Raw genomic sequence first — 17,177 nt, forward strand, 5'->3', positions numbered from 1 at the left:
ATAATACTGAAAGCAGGCCCCCCCCCCCAAACTCAGATTTTTCTGGGATGGCCCTGCTTCTTCCAAGTCCATTTTCATCCTGATTTAGTGAAACTGCTCTGGTGCTAAGGTACCTCTTTCACACCAAAGAAATGAAGTCGCATTAGAGTCACTTCAAAGTAGAAGAAGAGTCGACAACAAGGGGTCCTCAGCAGAGAGAATAAGTGTCCAGGACACAAATCTTTGCAGATAAATGTCCAAGGAAAAATTAACCAGACCATTCTTGGATTCTTTAGATTCACTGGGTTAAAAAAAGTTATATTGGACAAACAGAAATCTCCATCATGGGACTTTCTAAGAAAACACCCACAACTCCCAGGGAAAGCGATGATATGAATCTCAAACTCACTGCAGCTAGGTGGCACAGAGGATAGAGCACTGGGCCTGTAGTCAAGAAGACCTGAATTTAAATCCATCCATCCTCAGACATTTATTAACTGGGTGAACCTGGGCAAATCATTTCACCCTGTTTCCTCAATTCTTCCTCTATAAAATGAGTCAAAGAAGGAAATGGCAAACGACTCCAGGACCTCTGCCAAGAAAACTCCAAATGGAGTCACACAAAGAGCTGGACATGACCAAAACAAATGAACACCAACAAAATTTCATACTTTACAGGAGGCATGGCATAGAAGGATAGACAAAAAAAATGCAAACTCAATCAAATAACACAAAGACAGAGGGAACATAATTAAAAGCAAAACTTTAGCCATACAAGTTGATGAGTTTGGAGACCATGCCCTACCTGCTGAAGAAACTGTGTTTGGTCTAGTCTACTGATGTGACACTTGTCACATGATGCTTTATATTGCCAATTATCCTTTTACATATCTTTCCAATTATGTCATATCAGTAAGGACAGAAACAAGGGTATCCCCAACAAACAGAATAGGGCATTTATTGAGTAGGCATTAAAGAAATATCTTTGTATTGTTGATAATGAAGACATTATGGAAATAACAATAATTAACAGGATGGCATGATCAGGCTTTGAATATTGAGCTAGAAGAAGCAATCTCATCCAGTTTCACAGAGAAGGAAACTGAGGCCCAGACTGATTAAATGACTCGCCAAGGTCACACCAAGTAGCAAGCTAGCAGAGCTGTGATTCTAATCCATATTCCCTGATTCCAAACAGTGTCCTTTCCATTACATCAAGCTACATTGCTATATGAAGTGCCTTCGTGGTCAACATTGCTTTAAGAAGCAAAAATAGAACAAAGGAGAGTGGGTAGAGACACCAATGAGGAAGACGGTGATGGTTAATAGCCACTAGACCTGCTCTGAACAGAACGGATTTGTGGAGGCCATGGGAGATTCTGCAGTAACCCTCCAAGAGTGCATCATGCTTGCCTTTCTGTTATTGCCACGTAACTAAGTATTTTCAAAGGGCAGGCTGATCTTGCTCCTAGAAGAGAAGGTAAAAGGACCAGAGGAATGTCTTTCTGTTCTCCATATTATCAGAAAAAAACAAATTAACTATTCTTTGAAAAGAATGACAGAATGACAAACAAAGGAGAAAAAACATACAAAGAGGAAGAAGAAAATTGTAACCTGTATCAGGTTGTAAGATAGAAAAATATGACACCAAAGAGAATAGGGAGAAAAAGTGGCTTCATTTTAGAATTTGTGAGAGAGGAAAGACAGGAATAATTCAATCTATATAGATTTTGGCACAGTAGGTTTCAAAGGGTTGATTCCTACAGCCTAAAATCCTCCATGAATAAGTTACCTCAAGAGAAATGGGAAGCTCTCCAAAATGAAATTCTGAAGCCACAAACAGAAACAATTGCAATGCAGAAGAAAAGGGGGAGCCTGCCTAAAGAAATGGATGCAGATGGACAGAGAACTCATCAGCCAACTTAAACTTTTAAGACATGCATAAAAGATGAAGGTAAAGGCAGGTAATAGAAGATGGCAACAAAGAAAGGCACAGACTTTCATATGTCAAGAGCACCAAGGCTCAGTTTGTGGAGACTGGGGATGAATATTAAGGACAAGAAAAAGCTTTTTCTTTAGCTATATTAGATAAAGGGGACAAAACAGGACAGAACCACTGCTTGGGGTGATTAGATGGTGATTACAGATGACGACAAAAGGTGGCACTACTCAACTCTTGTATTGGGAATTTTTCTGTGTTCTCTGAGAGTAATATTAATAGTTAGAATTTACATAGGGCTTTAAGTTTGCAGAGCACTTCACAAATATCTCCTGAGTGATCTCTGTATTGGCAAGGATAAAATGAATAACTTGAAAACCATAAGAACTCTGATCAATCCAATAACCAGGGGTGATTCCAGAGAATGGATGGTGAAACCCACTATTCACCTCTCAACCCCTCCTCACAGAGAGGTGATGGTCCATCAGAGAACGAGACCTGGATTTTTTTAGACACAGTCAAGGGAGATTTCCTTTGCTTGATACTGCATATTTGTTACAAGGGTTTTGTTTTTCTTTCTTTATTTTCAAATATGGAAGAGGGGAGTGGGAAGGAGATTTTTCTCAACTAGAAAAAAATTAACTAAAAAATTCTTTTTAAAATAAAAGTGAAGGGAGTGGAAACCAAGGGAAGCAGAAATCATACACTTGACTACAAATCTTATCCCAAGGAACTAAAAGACACAGCAAACGTGATTACCTCTTTAAAATCTTGAAGAACAGGAAAAGGGCTGTAGATGTGAAGTTCAAATGCTGACTAGATTATTTTTAAAGGGACAAAAATGAGAAGTCTGCACACTATAAACAGGTGAGCTCAACTTCAATTACTGACAACATTCTAGGACACATTGATAAAAAAGATGGTTTGGGACCAGCCAGAAAAGGAAGTGGTGAGCCAGCATGGCTTCAACCAGAGGTTATACCTGCCCAACCTCAGTTCTTTTTTTGACAAGGTTACTATGCAGAGAGTTCAAGAGAATGCTGTAGACATAGTTCACCTAGATAACAGCAAAACATCCAACACATTCTACTATACGATTCTTGTGGACAAAACGGAGAGATGGGGACTAAACAATTGTATGATAAGTGGAACCATTTGTAAACTGAGAATGATAATTTACCTTCCTCATAGGAAGAACAAATGAGATGACATATGTAAAGCTCACCCTGTAAACCTCAAAGCACTATAAAAATGCCAACTGTCGCTGTTATTTTTATTCAGGAATTAGTGAATGGTCAAATCCCACGTGTAGTCAATCAGTGATCAAGCATTTATTAACTACCTACAATGTGACAGGTACTGAACTAAGTGCTGAATATACAAAAAAAAAAAAAAAAGATGAAAGTCAGTCTCCCTTTTCAAGGAACTCAGTCTAATGGGGAAGACAACGCTGATATCAATTTAGAGGGCTCCAGGAATCTGTTGGTCCTGTGCTATTTGACATTTAATCAGTGTCTTAGATGAAGGTAGAGATGACATGATTGTCAAATTTGCAAGTGGCACAAAGCTAAAAAAGGATAGTTGGCACTCTGAATGAAGGGACTGGAGAAGACTTTGAAAGCCTAGGCTAGTGGGCTAATCCTAATAAGATGGAATTAAGGATAAGAGGTCTAGAATTGGTAAGGACCTTAAAGAACATCCAGTCCAACCCTCTGGACTAGATCTTACAAATAAGAAAACTGAGGCACAGAACTGTGAAGTGACTCCCCGAGGTCACACAGGTATCAAATATCAGGGTTTGGATTCGAACTCAAGGGTCCTATGACTATCTCACCAACTCCTTCTCTTGACATCCTAGCTAGGTGGCACAGTACATAGGATGCTGGACTTGGAGGATGCTGGAGGATCTCAGTTCAAATCCTGCCTCAATTACTTACTAGTTGCATGACCCTGGGCAAATCATTTAGCTTCTCTGTACCTCAGTTTCCTCATCTGTAAAATGGAGATAATAATAGTGCCTATCTCCCAAGGAGATTCAGTGAGATAACATTTGTTAAGCACTTTGCAAATCTTGAGGTGCTCAATAAATGCTAGCTTTTGTTGTAATTATCTCTAACCATCCTTCCAGACATTCAACTACCATGTCTTCCATGAAATCTTCCCTGAGCTTATCTTATTTCACTTCCCACTCTTCCTTTAATGCAATTTAGAACCTCAACCAATAATCTGTGATGATTGCCCCTTTTAGATTTTAATTTCCTTAAGGGGAGAAATATTATCTTATTTCTTCCCTTACATTGGTATTATTTCCCTTGTATTTTAGCTCATATTTCCCTAGAGCTAACACAATGTGTTACACATAGCAAATGCTTACGAATGCCCGGTGGGAGAGAATTAAAACATAAATAGGTCAAAGAAGGGCTTAGATAAAGCTACAGATGATAGATTCTATGGAAAAACACCAAGGATCTATGACATTTCCTGGGGAGGGGAACTCCTTTTGCCAGATCAGATCCCCACTCAGGCCTAGGGAGTTGCCCAAGACATGGAAAGATTAAGTGACTTGCCCAGGGTCACACAGATGCTGTCAGGGTAGAATTTGGAACCAGATCTTCCTGACTTGAAGATGCAGATTCATAATGGGATATAAAAGGAATTTGATTATTTGATTTGATTATTTGATTATAACAAGTCCAGTCTGTTAAAGCTGATATCACTGAGGACAACCACATACTCTCATAATGCTTCCCTTATTTCTTCTATCATAGCTAGGAGGACTATGATAGAAGACCTAACCCAACACAGCATATATAAATGTGTGTGTATACATATACATATTAATATTTGAGTGTACTGTTTTTATGAGAAGTCTGACCCTTGGATTCCAAGAGTGTTTCTGACCAGGTGAGAGACAAGCTAATGGTACGCAGTTCTAAGAAGAGCCTCTGCAAATGCAATCCTCACTGACTCCCCAACGCTCTCCACTTATCCTGCCAAGAATGGCAGGAACAGAAGAATGTTTTAAGGATGAAAAAAGGTTACTCACAGTCTTGAAAGCGCCTGGTTATTCTGGAACAGTAGTTCTGGTAACAAGTGCAGATGGTTCCGGTTCAGTCGTCTGGAGAAAAGAAAAGAAAAAAATTAAAATAACTTAGTTTCTCAGAGAAAAAGAAGAAATATGCTCCATGATAGAAATAATGTTGTGTTATCTCAACTCTTCCTAATAATGGGTTTATGCCTTATGTACACACAGACACCCACACACACACATATCTCATCGCTGATGATTTTCATTTTAGCATGGGTGTCCTAGAGATTATGTCATGAGGTACTAAAGAAAATCAACCACTCAACTGGCATCAGTCCAGTAAAAGAAAAGACAGTCCTGAAAAATGTGAATGACAGAATCAGGATCCAATGGATCAGTGTTGGTCATACCATCCTCTTGACCTCATCATCACTTTAGGGAGAATCGTATAATGGAGGTGGATTTGGAACTCCAATAACCAGCCAGACCTCAGGCTCTACTGACCCCTGCCTTGACTATTGAGCAGGAACAAGAATTCAACATCTGCCCTGCAATCAGGTTCAATCTCCAACTCCAACTCGCCCCCAACACATGTACTTTTTCACCTCTGGCTCAGGGATTCATGATAAAAATCAGTGTTACCATTACTGCAGTGAAAGACGTAACAATCTTTTTCTCTGTGGTTCCACAGAAAACCCCATGAAGCGCTTCCAGGCTTACATCTCTTTCCCCGGCCATAACTCCAAATTCCTTCCTACCTATATCACCTACGCCCTTATCCCACTCTACTCAAACCTACCTTTACGCCCTTTGGCACTCCTAAGCCATTGTGAACAAACTACTCTTTATACTAGATGTGTTCTATGTAAATGCCATCTCCTATTGTTAACTGAAACCCCAAAATCCTAAACCCTAAACCTCTTATCAATTCAGATAACCAAGCTGCCAAAAACAACCTACACCAACTCACTTAAATTTGGGCAATTGGTTAGAACAAAAGGGAAGGAAGGTAATTTAGGGCATATGTTCAAAAACTGACACATCTACTTTTAGCAGTCCATTTAAATGACACTCACTTGTCATCGCATTTTTAAATGGGTCATCTCATATAAAGTTTTAATTTATCTGGAAAAATTACCAATATAGTCAGAGTTTTCCCTCAGGGCAAGGAAGAAACCCTGAGTTCTATAAATATAACCTGACTAGGAAAGATAATCCAGGGGAGGAAAGCATTATATTGTAAGAGAAAGAATATGAGACTGAGAGTCCGGAGGCCTGGGTTCTATTCCGAGTTCAGTCACTTACTAGCTGTATGGCTTTGGAAGCAAGCAACCATTTATTAAGCACTCACTATGCTCCAGACACTCAGACAAGCATTGGTGATACAAAAATAAGAGTGACTTTCCTTAAGAAGCTTATATTCTAAGAAAGGAGAAAATTTTTATATATACATATATATATATACGTGTGTGTATACACATACACATATGTACATATATGTGTATACACATATATATGAATTGCTGAATATATTAAAAATTAGTATAAAGTAATTTTAAGAGGAAGGGTTCTATCAGCTGAGGAGGATCAGGAAAGGCTTCATGTAGGAGGAGCCACAAGCTGGGTCAAGTCACATTCACTTTCTGGGCCTCAGTTTCCTTATCTATAAAATGAAGGGGGCTAGATTATCTCTAAGGCCCCCTTCTGCCTCTAATATCCTGTGATTCTATTAACAATTTTGAACTACATCTTCCTTCCTTTTCTGAATTAATTTCATGAAAACTTGTTATCTGCACCCATTTCAGCTTAAGGGATGCATGGTTGCCTGTACCAGGACATCCCCTCCACTAATTTGTATCATGGCAGACAATCTTTATAAATTCTAAGGCCAAAAATACTCATTTTCCTGTGGCCAAACTTCTGGTAAAAAGTTCCTCGGAAAATATGTGTAGGATCTATATAAAACTGTATGCCCTCTCAGAGAGGGAGTGAAGAGGTAGAGGGGAAGGGGGAGAGGGAGGGGAAAAATCTAAGATACATGGAAGTGATTGTAGAACACTGAAAACAAATAAAATAATAAAAAAAAAAGTTTCTCTGAGCTTAGCCAGACAGAGCCCCAGAAGACAGACATGTAGTCTGTCACTTGGTCCTGCTCAAAATCTTTCCAGCCTGGAAAGGCCCACCAGAGCTTTCTTTTATTCTGCCAGCATAGCCTTTGATTATCTGGATCACCACCATCCCACAATGAGGCATCAGGGCAGGATTTTTAATGGAGGGCTGTGTCTTCATGATTGAGATTTTAAACAAATTTTTCATATTATACTTACAAAAGGAGGATAATGCAAAAAACAACCCAACAGAACTGAAATTGTTCTGAGGGAGGCAGCTAAAATGATAGAGAGGCATGAGGAACCTGTCCCCTGAGAATCTTCTTCAAGAAAGGAATACTTTCCTGTTTGGAAAATGAAAATGAGAGCATTCGTGACTAAAGTCTATAAAATCATAATTATGGATTGGGGGAATAAAGGCATATTCATGACATCCCAGTATACTAAAACTATGGGCATTAAATGTAGTTTAAAGGCAAATAAATGCCAACAAAGGAATTTCAGAAAGCTCCACTTTATATCATGGACAATAAACTTGTAGGATTTATTTTCTCAAGAATTAAAAAAGACTAATGATTTAAAGAGATACAAAACAAGCTGGGAAGATGAGTAGAAACTATTCTCCTGGCTTATGACCTTGACCAAGTGTTCTCCGTGGCTGGAACCAGACAAATTCTCAGTTCTGTGATTCTATGATTCTGCTATTCTATATTCATAAACAATAGGTTCCCAGCAAACTAATAAAGTCTGGGATATATGAGGTACATTCCTAACTTTTTCAGGTTGATTTTATTGAAGTCAGCCACCCCTGAAAAAAAAGCACCTCTTGGTATCATCAAAAGCAGAATACTGAGTTTGACCTAATATAGTCTTTATGTTCTTTTGATTAAAAAAAATCCAGGTTTTCTTCATGTCTTTTGGTTTTTATATTATCTTGTCTTTTGGTTTTTATATTATAGCTGCTTTCAGATAGAGCTCCCAACACCATCAAGTGAGCTCTCTGATTAACAAAGAGAAACAATTAGACCATATCAATAACCCCAGTAACTAGATCTGACAGTATATGCAATATTCCTCACCTGTAGTCTACCATCTCTTTCTTGAAAGTAGGGAGGTATTTCCACATCTCTTTGTTGGACACCAAGATTGATCGTTATAATTATTCAGGCTTTACTTTCATTTTAATGTTGTCTTTATTTTCATTGTCATAACTGTATACTTTGTCCCCTAGGATCTATTTATTTCACTCTGCATCAATTCAAACAACTCTTCCCATGTTTCTCTTGAGTTCTATCCTGTGAATAAAACTGCACACGCTGACAGAGCCTGACATCTCCAGAAATAAGAATCAAATGTTTTGTAATCCAAGGAATCATTTAATTCCATATAAGTGTTCATTAAGTCCTATTAAAAATTCAACACTATGATAGGTGCCAGAGAGTATACTAAATTGTAAAACATGGCTTCTAGCCTCAGTTCAATTCAACAAGCATTTATTAAGTTCCTACTTTGTGCCAAGCACAACTTGGCTCAAGGAATTTCTCATATAGTTTGAGCTACAGAATTTGTGAACAATTAAGAAAATTCAAAAACATTTTTCTTAATTCCTTCCAGCAAACACAAAATCACATGGCCATTGACAATTGGCTGACCTTAGGGCTATAATCAGCCCATAATCAACTCCAGGAAAATAATCTGTCATCAGCTACACAAGGCAGGTCAGAACCTCTACCCTAGGGATCACAAAGGTCCGATCCGGCACAGATGTTATGTTTATGGCTATCCCTTCCTACCTGACTCAGTAAAAAAGGTTTATTAAAAATAGGTCTTTGTAAACCCCAAAACAATGAGAAGAGAGCTTCAAGGCCTTTAACCATTGTATAGTAACTGATAACATAGTATTTCAATTTCTAGTAGCTTCTTCCTCCAACCATAATGCTTTTTTCTCTCTCATACAATCCCCAGTAAATAGAGACCAGACTATGATTCTTACTTTCAAATGGGAGAATTAAGGCCCAGAGAAAAGTGTCTGGTGCCACACAGCTAATTCAGAAGGAATTAAATTATCTCCTCTACCTCACTTCACGCGCGCACACACACACACACACACACACACACACACACAGAGGATAGTTTCTTTCTCCCTATTTCTCTGTCATATCACTTTCCCTTAAAAAAGGTGAATTTAGCCATAATTCTAGGTATTCCTAGATCAGATGAGTAAAGAGAAAAGCTGGAAAAGGGGAGTCCTCGGTGCCATATCAGGAGGTGACTGAATAACAAAACCCATCTCTCTCCTATCTAGTCTCTGGTCTATTGGGCTCTCAGCTTCTTTGAAAGATATTTGTTGAGGGTTGTTTTCGTCTAACCATTCTCCTCCTCATGTCTGACCAGAACCATAACCATACTGGGGAACTCATTGTCCCATCTGATGACACATAGGACCCACTTGTAAGGTCTACCCTCCCCCCACAGCCATTGTTGCTTAAGAGATGGTTAAAGGAACTACACAACAAAAATTTGAAGATGCTTCAATGTCCCCTGTGCTGCCCTTGCTCTTCAGAGAAGCAAAATACATGTTCCCTCCAGGCTACTGATGCCAAAGATCTCTGTGTTGAACCGGTGACAAGGTGGGTAGAGAAAGACATATGCAGGGTCAGTTCCCCATCACTGCCTGGCTGAGCCGCCAATCAGCATCATGGCAAACAGCATCATGGCAAACAGCAAGGATATAATAGCCAATTAAAACCATTGCTGGATGACTCAATGCTAACTGTCAACTAAGCCATTATCAATTGTGAGGAGAGAAATATATTTGAAAATGACAGCAATGTATTTTAAAATGCCTCAATAAAACATTAACCAAAACAGGTGGGAAGAAGGAAAAGGAATGATTTCCTTTTGTTAAAAAATTTTTGACAAGCTGCAGATATATGGCTGGGATGCCATGAGTGAAAAATTAATGCATGGAGTCCTGTGTACATCCAACTTCTCCCTCATCCCTGTGCCCTGTGGATACTCACAGTCTCTCCAGGTCCCTCATGTCATCAAAAGCTCCTCGCTCCACTGCTCCAATCTGATTTTCCATCAGTTGTCTGGTGAGGCAAAGAGACAAAAGCTACTCTAGGTCAAGGACTCCAAGAAGCAGGAGGCAAATTCAGAACAAGATACTTAGTGAAAGAATGATGAAGAAAGTACACAACCCAGGGGCATCCTATTAAGACTCTTCTTGAGAGGATGAGATTCCCATAAAGTCTGATGAATTCAACAATGTAGGCTTCTTCCCCTCCCCAGGCCTGCCACATAGGAAACAAGCACTCCTGTGGCACAGGGCCATGCATCCACCAAGATACCACATTATCTTTCCAAAAACACAGGAAGGGAAAACCCTAGTTTAGTCAGTGGTGAGTACAGGGCATGGGTCTATCAAGCCCTGGAATGAATGTCCATCCTATCAAAGCCAACCCAGAGGGCATATGTCCAGGCAGCAGAACAGCCGGTACAGCATGCTGCAAGTGGGCAAAGGACCATGCCAACTGGGCAGAGCTTACAAGGGCGGAAAATGCACTGGCAGCTGGCAAACATCACACAACCCTCCCACTGCCTCCGTCTGCTTTGGATGAAAATGAGACACCTCCGCCAAATCATCACTACCCATACAAGAGCTCTTGGTTTTGTTCTTTATTTTCCCCATGCCCTCCCTGATCTCATGTCTCCCTATATTCCAAATGAAAGAATACAAGATTTCAAGACAATGATGAACCTACAAAAGCATCTTTGTCCTTGGTACAAAGTTTAACAGATCTCCTTCCTTCCTATGTCCTACCTCCTACTGCCACATTTATAAAGAAGTAGGAGAAATGGAGGATGGGCCCATGGTCTTCTACAACTTAGCTTCTCCTTTCCTTGACCTCTCCCTTACTCCAGTGATTTAATGTGAGGCAGTTAGGTGGCTCAGTAGAAAAAATGCTGGGGTTGGAGTCAGGATCCCAGCTCAGGTGTAACCCTAGTCAAGTGAGTTTAATCGTTGCCTACCTCAGTTTCTTCCTCTGTAAAAATGAAGGGAGTTAGACTGGAAGGTCCCTTAAAGCTATAAAATCACAATCCTATGATCTTTTGATATTCAGCTTAGCTCCCCGTGCTCACAAACATATTTGTGCCTGGCTGTAGTCATCCCCATTTACAATTGTTTGGCTGTATCAGACATCTGTCACTATGATGATTTGAAAATACATCACACCTGGTTTCTATCATTCCCGAATCAAAGATGTAAGGGTCAACCTTATGTAGCTCACAGAGTTAAAGAATGTCAGAGCTAGAAGGGACCTTCACTGTTATCTAACATCATAGATCTCCACCTGGAAAGAACTTCACAAGTCATCTGCTCCAACCCCTCCATTTTACAAATAAAGAGACAGAGGAGCAAAGACTTTGGGTGATTTGCCCAAGGTCACACAAGTAGTAGACATAAGAGGTGAGATTTGAAACTAGGTCTTCTGAATCTTGACCACTCTATCACAATGATTCCTAAGATCATTGGATCATAGATTTAGGACCTTAGATGTTTATTATCTCACAGGTCCCTAGACCTAGAGTCAGAGGAACCTCTGAAGCCATCTAGCCCAATCCCTTTATTTTACACAAAGAATCTAAGGGAAAGTAGCTTCCCCAAGGTCACACATACAGTGAGTCAGTAACAGATTAGGATTAGAAGCTGGGTCTCCTGACTCTTAGGCCAGGATTCTTTCAAAGGGCGTTGAATAAAGTTCCAATAATATATAATTTCTAGTCCCTGGTGTAGGATAAGTCTGGAGAAAATAGCTACTGGGAATTGGAGGCATCAGAGGCACAAATATATGTGTGTGTATGTGTATGTATGTGTATGTATATACACACATATATATATGTGTGCGTATGTATTTACATATATATGTATGTATATATTTTTCTCTGTTTCCCCATCTCATTGCCCTGACAGTAAGCCATTAGAAAAGCTCATCTCCTTAGTTCTCTTCTGATCTGAGCCAGGACCCAGTCCCTAATGGGACATTCTCCAATCTTACTTCTATGACCAAAGTTGACCCCAGTAGTCCTTCAGCGAAAGTGCTGAGGACGGGTTGGGAAATAGAGAGAAGGGCAGGGATTGGGGAGGAAGACGAGGAAAGTTAACACTCACAACACTCGAAGCTGCTTCAGCCCTGCAAAGTCATTCCTGTGGATCCGAGTGATGTTGTTTCCGTTGAGTTCCCTGGGAGAGCAGAGAAGAAAGAACATTCGGTAAGCAGACTAGAGGGAGGACAGATTATGTGGGCTTTCTCCAGATCCACCCTGCCCAACTTACACCTGACATCTGTTAAATAGGACTCTATGCTCCAACTGATATACCTGAAGACCCAAGTGCATCACACAACTTTAAGTGGCATTTCATGAGTTTTCTTTGCATCTCTCTGTCTATTCATTCCCTTCTCCAAATCTCCCTTCACATAGCAGCCAGAAAAAGCATTCTAAGACACTATTCTCCTTGGCTCAAAAACTTTCAATGGCTCCCTACTGCTCATAAAATAAAACTCAATATCCTTAACTTGATTTTGAAGGTCTTCCATAACCTGCCTTTGGCTAACTTTCCAGCCCTGTTTCATCTTCCTCATTTTCAAGTACTCTGTGTCCAGTCAAATTGGACTACTAGTTATTTCCTGAACTTGACATGCCGTCCCCTGCCTGTGTGCATTTGGCAAATATCTCTTATACCTAGAATAGGGGAAGACTTCCTCTCCTCCACCTTCTAGAACTCTGCCTCTACAAGGCACCGTCCCACTTCACTTATCCATGTTCATTTGGTCACTGTGGCCTGCACATAATGGAACTGGTACATTGTCCCTGCTATGTTTTCCCACTGGCTCTGATCCTGATGTATAATAAGGGTCTACTGAGTGGATGGATGTATTCTTGACTGGGAGTTAGTGTGTGACCTTGGGCAAATTATATCACTTTTCTGAACTCTTGCTTCCTCATCTGTGAAATGGGGATGATGATAACTGTGATACCTATCTCCTCAAGTTGTTATGAGGACCAAAAGACATAATGTACGTATAGTACTTTGCAAATTTTAAAGAGCTATAAAAATATCAGTTATTATTATTATTACAACCTGTCCTTTCTTTCAGACTAATTTAGGTCAGGGGAAGCTGAGTGGGTCAGTGGATAGGGCACTGAGCTTGGAGTCAGAAAGACTTATCTTCCTGAGTTCAAACCTGGCCTCAGGCACTTACTAGCTGTGTGACCCTGGGCAAGTCACTTCACCTTGATGAGTTTCCTCATCTGTAAAATGAGCCAGAGAAGGAAATGGCAAACCACTCCAATATCTTTGCCGAGAAAATGCCAAATGAAGTTTCGAGGAGTCGGACACAACACAAAAACAATAAACTACCACAAGGTAACTTACCTCACACTGATATTCAAATGATATTGTGACGTTCAAATAATGGAGGTAAACTTCTTTACAAAATTTAAGTACAATAAAAATGCCATCTATTATTGTTAAGTATGACAGCTAGGATTTGAACTTAGGTTCATTAATGATTTATTTGATTTGTCACTGAGATTCAGGTTATTTATTTCAACTTGTGTCAGATTGGGGATTTGCTATTTTGGGCAGATATTCATCTATTTCTTAAGTTCTAAAATTTATTAGCATAAATCTTTTCTTAAGTTTATTGCATACATTATCATGTCCCTTTTATGTCTCTAATTTTGGTAACTTTTTAAATTAAAGTTTGGAGGTTTTTTTAATCAACTTTCTTCATTATACAAATAAGTTATTAGTCTTATTTCAATTGTTCTTTTGTTTTCCATTTTATTAATTTCTGTCCTGATTTTAATCATCCTCCTCTTTTTCTACATTCCTTGTGGTGTAACACTGTGCATATTTTCTCCTTTCTTTAAATGCAGATCTAATTTGTTAATTCATTCTTTGTCTCTCTTGCCAATCTAGGGATTCAAAATATAAATTTGCCTCTAAGCACTAAACTGGCTGCCTACATTGAAATATGTGGTATTTCTGTTGTCATTATCTTTGAAGGTAATCTGCTATTATTAAATCGTTTTTTATCCAAAGCATTAATAAATTGCTTTTTAAAATCTCACGAAGATCTAGGCATTGATCATCTATCACTGTTTACTCCTAGTTTAATATATTAGGGTCCATTAATGTATTTTAGATTTATACCTTTCCAAATTTGCTTATGGCTTCACTCTGGCCAAGAACACGATCTATTTTTGTGAATGTTCCATGAATGCTTAAAAAGAAATGGATATTTCTTACTTGGTCCATTGAGTTCTCTCCATATCGCTCTTAAATCCCCATTTCTCAATCATCTAAAATGTCTCCAATTAAATCTGGCTATATCTTTTTATATTATACTATGAATGAATGGCTTTATGTGCCAACAATTGTGCTAAGCACTGAAAACACATTTTTTAAAGGTACAGTTCCAGCCTTTAAGGAGCTTATTTGCATTCTAATTGCAGAAGACAATACATATAGAGAAATAGAGACCAAGAGTAGGGTTTTGTTCTAGTGAGGAAAGGAAGATGAGAGAACAGTCCAGTAGAAAGCAGGCAATGAAAAGCTCAGAGTGGAAGGGATGGGATGAGAAGGGATGCTGAAGTACTGTCTGGTACACAGGCCAACCAGTAGATAAAGTGGGCTAAGTCGGTCAGTTTGCACTCATTCACCATTCAATTGGGTTTCGCCTTAGGGCAGGAGCTCTAACTATGAAGACATTCACTTCTCCTGGGACTGAGGGCTAGATCCTGGAAGACCCAGGTATGAAGGTTGAGTTCTCAGGTCCAATGTAGAGGGTTCTAGTTCAGATGGGAAAAAGCACATTAGCATTATGTCTTTGCATCTACTCTATACCCCTGTTTCTTGTTAATGGAGGAGCTCAATTCACTTAAATGTAATCCTGTAATTGTCAAATTTGACAGCTACTGTTTTGGGGGGTTTTTTGATCATAGAAATGTAACAGGATATTAGATTTCAAAAAACTGTATTTTGCTATTTCTATTACTAAAGTAATCTCAATGAAAGAATATTTTTAAAAATTTCTATACTTTGTGCTTTGAATTCTATATTTAAAATGAGCAGCTAGGTGGCGTAGGAGATAGAGTACAGGGCCTGGAAGTCAGGAACACCCAACCCCAACACCCAAGTCAGTTCAAACCCAACCTCAGACACTTACTAACTGTATGACCTTGGGCAAGTCACTTAACCCTGTTTGCCTCAGTTTCCTCATCTGTAAATTGAACTGGAGATGGAAATGGTAAACCACTCCAGCATCTTTGCCAAGAAAACCCCAGATAGGGTCACAAAGAGTCTGATGCAACTGAACAACAATCTCCAAAAAAGGAGTTCTTACCCTGAGGTACATGAATAAATTTCAAGGGGTCCTTGAAGTGGGATATAAAATATCTTTATTTTCAGTAACATCTAACTGAAATTTAGCATTTCCTCCAATTATTTAAGAACTTTATTCAGAGAAGAGGTCCATAGGTTTCACAAGATAGCCAAAGGGGCCCAGGACACAAAAGCAGGTTAAATCTCCTCTACTGAAACCACCCTGCTTTCTTAACCAACCTAGGAGTGTCACCTGGAAACCACCACCAATCCCAGCTCTTCTCCAATCATTTACCTGACTTTCCTTTTATCCCTTTGTTTAACTGTAAATTCCTCTTAATTATAGATCTTTATTTCTGTTCATTTGCTTTACCTTTCCATTACCTTCTCCATCCCAAGGACAGCTGTATCATTCCATAAATGTAATCAATAATGTAGTTATTTTTAAGTACCCTACAGAGGTTCTTTCATTAAGATAACAACAATTCGATCATAACTGAAAAATAGCCAGTGCTCCAAGTACTTAGCTTTCCAGGTACTTCTACAGCTCAGTCCAAAAAGCTCTTTTGAAACATGGTTTTTCCTCCATAAATGCTTTGAGGATCTTTTGGTTTTTAAATATCTATCCTTTGTTTTCCAATGGAACTTAGATAGCTAGGGATCTCTGAAATTAAGGCCCATGTTTAAAAATTTTATATATCATATTCTAACTTCTGTAATCATTTCTGGTTTTTTAGACAGTCTTCTGAGACCCTGACAATAGTTTTGATAGGTTTTCGGTTTCTTCCTCTGGGTGACTTGAAAAGATTTTTCTTCTGTCATTGTGGTTTTGACGTTTGATGATGATGTGCTTAGGTGAGCTGAATGTTAAATGTCTCTTTATCAGCTTCCTGTGAATTCTATTTACAGGGTGTCATTTGGTTTTGAAACTTTAAAATGCTAAAATAATAACAACAATGAAAGCAACTAAAAATAATATAGTGTTTTAAGGCTTGCTCGCAATAACAACCCTGTGAATTTGGGAGTACACGAATTATTTCCTCTATTTTTACAGATGGAGAAACTGAGGCTCTGAGCGCTGAGTGGCCTGCCCAAATTCACAAAGCCAATTAAGTGTTTGCGATAGGATTCAGATCAATTCTCCCAACACCAACTCCAACACTCTTTATTGTACAGTTTCCTGAAGTCATTCTTAATGATCATCCTTTCTTTCCATATTTTCCAGAATCTCACTAATTCTGAGGTTTCTTCTTATTTGTCCTTCTAAACCCATTGCTTTCATACGCATTTTTTCCAAATCTTTTTCAAGTTATTTTCTGAGCTTATGTCTCCAGTTTAACCAAATTATCTGATATTCTGCTTTCTTTCATTATCTCCAGTGATGTTTTCAAACTCTCTGTGCCATTTTGGGGGAATTTTGTTACTATTTCCTCCTGAGATTTTTCCAGTTACATAAGCCTTTTGTGATTTGAGGTGGGGGTTGATTTTACTTCTTCTTTCAATTCCCTAAAGTTGAGAGAACTAGAAGAAGGTCCCAGCAAACTAGATGGACCCCCTATTTCAGATCTGAGATGCACCAGCCTAATTTCGATTAGTGGGTTCCCTTAGATACCTCTACACAAAATGCTGGTATAATCAGTTGTCACTTGATTCAGTGTTTGCCAGCATCCGAGGAAACCCCCCTACTTGTATTTTAAAATGTCACCTGCAGCCTCTTTGTTTTTGTAC

At 39.0% G+C, this 17,177-nt stretch overlaps 1 protein-coding gene across 1 annotated transcript in view; it reads right to left on the bottom strand.

Annotated features, from left to right (window-relative positions):
• Positions 1–17,177, bottom strand: part of SLIT1 (slit guidance ligand 1) — a 231,741-nt gene that overhangs the window by 199,824 nt on the left and 14,740 nt on the right. Inside the window, exons 2-4 of the mRNA XM_072626554.1 lie at positions 12,231–12,302; positions 10,078–10,149; positions 4,965–5,036 (exon numbers count right to left, since the gene is read on the bottom strand). Of these exons, the coding sequence (XP_072482655.1) occupies positions 4,965–5,036; positions 10,078–10,149; positions 12,231–12,302 (216 nt within the window). The remainder of the gene's footprint in view (positions 1–4,964; positions 5,037–10,077; positions 10,150–12,230; positions 12,303–17,177) is intronic.

Source organism: Notamacropus eugenii, chromosome 1 (assembly GCF_028372415.1).
Source record: "Notamacropus eugenii isolate mMacEug1 chromosome 1, mMacEug1.pri_v2, whole genome shotgun sequence".
NCBI classification, from domain to species: Eukaryota; Metazoa; Chordata; class Mammalia; order Diprotodontia; family Macropodidae; genus Notamacropus; species Notamacropus eugenii.